This window comes from Sinocyclocheilus grahami, unplaced genomic scaffold (assembly GCF_001515645.1).
Source record: "Sinocyclocheilus grahami isolate Dianchi unplaced genomic scaffold, SAMN03320097.WGS_v1.1 scaffold309.1, whole genome shotgun sequence".
NCBI lineage: Eukaryota > Metazoa > Chordata > Actinopteri > Cypriniformes > Cyprinidae > Sinocyclocheilus > Sinocyclocheilus grahami.
Genome location: NW_015505488.1, coordinates 148,669 through 156,168, shown reverse-complemented (window position 1 = coordinate 156,168; position 7,500 = coordinate 148,669). Strand labels below are relative to the sequence as shown.

At 42.1% G+C, this 7,500-nt stretch overlaps 1 protein-coding gene across 1 annotated transcript in view; it reads left to right on the top strand.

Annotated features, from left to right (window-relative positions):
• The window catches only part of LOC107601629 (phosphofurin acidic cluster sorting protein 1-like), a 34,801-nt gene extending 29,349 nt beyond the window's left edge, over positions 1-5,452 (top strand). Inside the window, exons 13-18 of the mRNA XM_016293880.1 lie at positions 730-884; positions 972-1,090; positions 1,523-1,725; positions 3,545-3,768; positions 3,918-4,031; positions 4,176-5,452. Coding sequence (XP_016149366.1) covers positions 730-884; positions 972-1,090; positions 1,523-1,725; positions 3,545-3,768; positions 3,918-4,031; positions 4,176-4,291 — 931 coding nt within the window. The 3' untranslated portion in view covers positions 4,292-5,452. The remainder of the gene's footprint in view (positions 1-729; positions 885-971; positions 1,091-1,522; positions 1,726-3,544; positions 3,769-3,917; positions 4,032-4,175) is intronic.
• Positions 5,453-7,500: the final 2,048 nt, after the last annotated feature.

The window sequence follows — 7,500 nt, the reverse complement described above, 5'->3', positions numbered from 1 at the left end:
ACATACACACACTCACACGCACTCTTACACACACACACACACACACACACTTCTATAAATACTGTGCTTCTGAAAGCATCTCTGATCGTCACAGCGGTTCATTATCATTTGTCTCTTGAGCGTCTGCAATTGAAAGTGACGTGAAAGTGAAAGTGACGTGACATGTGGCCAAGTATGGGGACCCATACTCAGAATTAGTGCTCTGCATTTATCCCATCCAAAGTGCACACACACAGCAGTGAACACACACACACCGTGAACACACACCCGGAGCAGTGGGCAGCCATTTATGCTGCGGCGCCCGGGGAGCAGTTGGGGGTTCGGTGCCTTGCTCAAGGGCACCTCAGTCGTGGTATTGAAGGTGGGAGAGAGCGCTGTACATTCACTCCCCCCCCCTACAATTCCTGCCGGTACGAGACTCGAACCCGCAACCTTTGGGTTACGAGTCTGACTCTCTAACCATTAGGATCACACTTGTCAGTGTGATGTGATCCTCATAACGCTCACTGAATCATCAGCCAATCAGAATCCATCCTGCTTTAAAGAGCTCAAGCAGCAGATGACAAAACTGCAGCGCGTTAATAATAAACAATGTTATCGTCCATTGGTCTGCATAAAATTTAGTTATCATTATTGCTGAATTTATCAACATAGTTAATATTGTTACATTTTTAAAGTTATCGTCATTATAGTTGAGTGTTTGATTGTGTCCTGTGGCTCCTCCCACAGCTGTAACTGTAACGCTCAGACTCCGCCCACTGTGAAGGTGGCGGTGGCGGGTGATCAGAGCTATCTCAGTACAGTGCTGCGCTTCTTTGTAGAGCAACTGGCCAATAAGACGCCTGATTGGCTGAGCTACATCCGCTTCCTCATCATCCCCATCGGTGAGTGCTGACACTGATCGTGAGCCCATAATGCTGCTTTATTATGTGTCCGGTGAGTTTTACACGCTATATGTGTCTGTCTCGCAGGTTCCCATCCTCTGGCCAAGTACGTGTCGACATTCGACAGTAAGTTCAACAGTATGTTCATGGACCCGTCGTGGAGGGAGCTGTTCTGCCGGTCAGAGACTCCCAGCGCAGGTACTGACTGATGTGTGTGATGTTAATGAAGCGTAAATGAGCCTCTCGGATGTGTTTGTTAGTGAGAGCTCAGTGAGGGGAAGATATTCAGGGACTGACAGATGCGTGAGTGTCTGTTTCACTCGCATCTGTCTCACATTAGACAAATTTCCATTCAGACCTCGCTCATTCTCACATTTGCCCTTATTCTCCCACCGGCTCGTCTCGCGCTCATTTACACGAGTGTGACTCTGATGTTTATATGGAGATCAAACTGCAGCCGTGACATTAACTACTGTCTGTCCATCTGCACGCAGGTTTCTGGTGCTCAGGAAATGAGGTCACGTCTGCGAGCTTCACGCTCTCTTTCAGTCGGTCACATAAATAGATTTTACAGCACGAGGCTTTTACAGTCCTGTTCATACTGCGCCCGCAGCAGTGCATCAGCTCCTCATATGTAGGTCAGCGCACTGTGTGTGTGTGTGTGTGTGTGTGTGTGGTCATGTGGCATCTCTCTGTTCTCAGTGGATTCTGATGATGCCATTGGCGGGAATGTGGGCGTGGTTTCCTCACCCTTGCCGCAGTCGGCCACGCCCTATGGGAAGGAGATGTGTGTGACTCCGCCCCCGTCACCCTCGGCGTGTGCTGTTTTCACTGGCATGGGGTATGACATCATCACACGAGTGTGTGTGTGTGTGTGTGTGTTTGAGTGAATCTGGGTCACATTACAGCAGTAAATCAGCATACTGTATTTTCCAGAAAATAAATCATCATATGAAACGTGCTGAGACTTATGAGGCACACTAAAGCTGCTGAAAGCGCACTTTCGTATTGCTGTCGGATGAGAGAGGCACGTGAGCATACACTGTAAAATAAATTCTGTAAAATTTACGGTAAAAAAACGCCAGCTGTGGTTGCCGGAATTTTACTGTAAAAAATACGGTTGCAACATTTTAGGTTTTACAGTTTTAACTTAAATTTACAGTTAAATACCGTAATTTCATTAACTGATATAATGTTACTACACCAACCTATTGAATGTTAATATACCAACCTATCTGTTTTGTAGCTTTGCCCATCACAAGCAGCTTTTAGATAATAACACATATAGAAGCTGCACAGCGTCATTCACACAAACACTAAACACCATCACGGTAACACACATGAAACTGAAATAATGCAATAAACATTAATTTAACAACATTAGGTGTAACACACAACCCTAATATACAAAACTGATGAGAAAAAACTAAGAAGAAAACATTATTTCAACATAAAAACATCAAATGTGAAATGTATTGCAGGGAATTCTGGGAATGTCAATTTACGGTTATTCACTGTAAATTATACGGTCTTTTTCACTTCCAAAAATGGTATACTACCGTAAAATTGCATGTAATGTCCAATACAGCTTTTCACCGTATACAGTAGAGGAATTTACCGTTAACCATTTTTACAGTCTTTTACCGTTAATTTTTTACAGTGTACTTATTTCCCACACCGTTAGTTTGGGCTTGGCGTTTATAATAAATGTTGTTTATAACAAATGCCACTTTTTTATACTTATATACTTATATTCTGTTGTGAGTAGCGATAAATGTGAAGGATTTGTCGTAGTAGTGACGCACCGTCATTTCAGCAACCGAAAATATACTGCTGAAAATGAATGTCCACTGCTAGAAAAACATCTAGAGCGCGTTTTAATAAACATATGCACTACATTACATATTCATTACATTCTTACTTAACCTGCTGTCTTCATTATTTTATGTTTATGAATAAATCTGCTAATAATAAAACAACTGCCATTCAGATACTTATATTTCAACAAGGATTTACTTTGAACTGCCTTATATAAAGCCCAGTGGTCATTTATAGCATTTACATATTATAAAATTCTGACATTTTTTAATTAATTGATTATTAAGTAAACTTTTATTGTCAGTGTTGTTTTTTTGGCTAATTGGAAACATTAATTTTGGTTTTGGTAAAAAAATAATAAATTGTTTTATAATGATTTTAAATGTGTTGTTTTATCAGTATTTCTGAACGTAATAATAAAAGCAACTTGTCCGTGATATCTTCATGTCTCAACAATGCAGTTCCGACCCGGTGCATCTTCTGATCAGGTGCGACTTATTTTCCGGAAAATACAGTAAAGATTGTTCATATTCTTCAGACTGTTTCTGGAACTGTTGCTGGTTCATTTGAGCCCTAAATCTCTTACTGTAATGCAAATACTGTACATGTTTTACTGGTTTACAAATCATTGTAAAAATAATAAGAACTCAAACACATTGCAGTGATCAGAGTTTGAATGTGGTGTGTTCTTGACGTGTGTGTATGTTTGCGTGTTTGTGTGTTTGCGTGTGTGTGTGTTTGCATGTTTGTGTGTGGGTGTGTGTGTATGTGTGTGTGCGTTTGCATGCATGCGTGTGTTTGCGTGTGTGTGTGTGTGTGTGTGTGTGTGTGCGTGTGTGCAGTTCTCCGTGCACAGGTGGAGAGCTGATGGGGCTGCAGGTGGACTACTGGACGTGTCAGAGCGGAGAGAAGAAGCGTGAGAGTGAGAAGCGTGATGTGGGTCTGAAGAACACACTGAAGAGTAACTTCCGCTCGCTGCAGGTCAGCCGTCTGCCCAGCGGAGGAGACCCCAGCGCTCCCCACAGCATGGCCATGACCGTCGTCACCAAAGAGAAGAACAAGAAAGGTGCACAACACACACAGCAGCAGTGTATAAGGGCAGGGCTTCTCTCAGGTCCTGTAGCTGGCGTTCTCATGGCGTCAGTTTTAATAATCAATCTGCTCACATACAGCGACGGCGCTGCAGATGTCAGTGTTGTCTCGCGTGTCTTGCAGTGATTTTTCTGAGTAAGAAGCCGAAGGAGAAGGAGGTGGACTCTAAGAGTCAGGTGATCGACGGCATCAGCCGGCTCATCTGCGCGGCCAAACACCAGCACACCATGCTCCGAGGTGACGCATTCAGCTGATCACAATAGTGCAGAATAATAATAACTACAGTATCGACATCATTAAACAACAATGCAAAAATACGATCAAATAAAATAATATCATGCTTCGTTGTCATGGGTTTGACTCGGTGTGTTTGTGTTTCAGTCTCCATCGATGGCGTGGAGTGGAACGATGTGAAGTTCTTCCAGCTGGCCGCGCAGTGGCCGACTCACGTCAAGCACTTCCCCGTCGGTGTGTTCGGCTACAGCAAACACGCGTGACGTCACGCCTGCACGAGGACACGTCACTGGCTGCCTCCGGTTCGTTCGTGTGGTCGCGTGTGTTTTCAGTGGCACTACATACACAGAGCAGGTCATGCTTCCTCTGAAGATGGCTGCCATCGGTCATGATGACGGACGGCAAACACCAAGCACTTTCTGTTTCTTGCTACTTTATCATTTCTGTGAAATCCTGTGTTGAATTTTGCAGGTGCATGATGGGATTGATAGAGAATACGCGTGCGCCGACAGGCCGTGTTGAGGCGTTTTGCTGTGAATTTAAATTGATTTTTTTACCCTGATGTAAACGCTAGTATTTTGTGATAACACATTGAATATGAAACTGTTAAACTGAACCTGCCTTTCAAAGCACATCTTGTATTATCAATTACATCAATGCTTCAAAGTTTCAACCTCCAACAGATCATCATTACTTTTTAATTCATTTTTGACAGAATATACTTTAACGGCACCTTCTGATCACACTGCAACAGTGCAAATGTCTGAAGATTCTTAAATCAAGATGCATTTAATGGAGACACCCAGTGAAGTTTGCGAGGAACATGCAGAATCCGTCGAGCTCCTTTTATCATGGGACTGATTGGATCTGAGTGTGTGTTGAGTCTCGTTGCTTCAGTGTTTTCACTCCCACTCCAGATGCCAAACACAGACTCCAGTTCACCAAAGCTGCTTCATCACACGCAGTATTTGCACTTTTACTACAGTAAAAGAGTTCTGTATGAGCAGATCAACCGGCTGCTTTAGCTCCAGCACTTTGATTTAAAGCGACAGTGTACCCAAAAAACATCATTCTGTTGTCATGTGCTCTCCCTCGCGTCATTCAAACCCATATGACTGACTGTGGGGAGATATTTAGAGAAATGTCTCAGTGTTTTTTGTCCATATAGTCCCGATGTCGTCTTTTATGTTCACGGAGGAAATGCACAGCTTTGAGTAAATGATGACAGAATGCTGATTTTGTGGTGAACTGTCACTTTAGGAACCACTATGAACTCGTTCTCCGTGTATGCTCGCGCAGATGCGTTTACATGAAGGTTCTGTGTACGTCTGTTAGACGAGAGTCACACCATCAACTTTAGTACATGTGTGTGTGTGTGAGTGTGTGTGAGTGTGAGAGAGAGAGTGAGTGTGTGTGTGTGTGTGTGTGTGTGAGTGAGTGTGTGTGTGTGTGTGTGTGTGAGTGTGTCAGTATGTGTGTGTGATTGTATTGAACAGGTCACGTCTCACAGCATGAATAATCCACTGCGGCTCATATACGGGACGCTGACTGCTGCACCTTTGCACAGAACCTCATTTTTAAATTATGTGACAGACTTTTTAATGCATGTTTCGTGTGTAATGGCATTTTATAGCGCTGCTTCTTTCCATGCTTGCACATGCAGTTGTGTTTAATAAAGCGTTTTTATCCAGTGGTGAACGACTCTCTGGTTGTGTGGTCTCTGATCGTCACACTGACAGACTCAGACTCGTATTTGTAGATTACATTTAATAGATGTCAGCTTGTTTTCTTTCGTTTAGCACAGGTTTTATTCTGCTTTTAGGAACTGATTGATCGCAGGCCTCGTTGACCTGAGCTCATGACCTAAAAAAAGCATGATTTGTGGATAATTTTGGCAATGTTCACTCAAAAACTGAGCTCAGATCAATGAGGCCTGCGATCAATCAGTTCCTAAAAGAAGTATAAAAGCTGTGCTAATGGAGAGAAAACAAGCTGATGAGCGATGGGCTGACCTCGATGACCTTCTCCTGGATGAGGAAGCGTTATTATGGATTATGGACTCGTTTTAGTTAAAAGCATCCGTGTATCATTCGATCATTCGTTTTTTTGATTTAATATTGAAAGTAGAAAAATGAGAAAACGGCTCCTTTTTCATTTTTTTCCAAAACACGAAAAACGAGAATTCAGCTTAAATGGGTGGAAAAATTAATAAACAGCTTGAACATTGGATTTCTACATGTGGGCGGGATTAAACGCCCCTTTCTGCTGATTGGTCAGCCGAAGATCAAACCGTGCCGTCATCAGTTCTTCCTCAGTTCCGTGCAGCCGAATAATAGTCCTCCACTGCTGCAGTTGTACAGATTAATAACACATTTTATCAATTTCATATTTGTCATCAAACAAACAGACTAATGATTAGCTGGACACAACTTGTACCGGGGCAGAGTCTAGACAGGGCTTTCTTCTGTGTAGACCAGCGGTTCTTAAAGTGATCGGGGGTCCGAGAAATAATTAGCTATAGCCTAAAGTATTTCCAGACTGTAAAGTCGTTTTTTTTTTATCATGATACATCGGCCTACTGTGATTTATTCCAAAGTGATTTATATGATGCATTTAACGTCAAATAATCTAAATTAAGACATTTTATCAATTTCATATTTGTCATCAAACAAACAGACTAATGATTAGCTGGACACAACTTGTACCGGGGCAGAGTGTAGACAGGGCTTTCTTCTGTGTAGACCAGCGGTTCTTAAAGTGATCGGGGGTCCGAGAAATAATTAGCTATAGCTATATAAGTATTTCCAGACTGTAAAGTCGTTTTTTTTTTATCATGATACATCGGCCTACTGTGATTTATTCCAAAGTGATTTATATGATGCATTTAACGTCAAATAATCTAAATTAAGCCTTTTAAAAGACGAGTATTCCCTGTGGTTCGTGTTTGTGGCATGCGCCAGGAAGATGCTCAAGGAGACCGAGACGCGCTAAAGCAGCGCATTCTGTTGTCCTCTTTATTTTTCAAAGGCATGACATTTTGTAGTTATTTTGAACGTAACGTTACACAATTAAAATATAAATTTTACCATACGACTATAAATGACAGAGTATTAAGTTATTTCCCCTCGATGGGGAAAATAATCCAAGTGAACTTCAATCAGTACTCAATATTAATGTAAACTGCTTTAAATATGACTGCTGCTTATTTCCAGTCTGCGCTTGACTGTAGTCGCGTCTGTCTGCTTATTGAGTTTATTTAACCCATCGCAGTTTACTGGAGCTGTGTGAACTAGAGTGACTACTCACCTTAATGTTGTTCTAAAGGCTTATTTACTTAATAATGTCCTGCTGGCGCTTGCCAATTTAATGGCAGAGAATGGTGACTTTAGGTTTGTTGTTGTTTTGAAGCGGTGAAGCGGATGTGGTAAAATAATCCTATGCATCTCGTGGCGTATATTCCAAGCATTCTGAA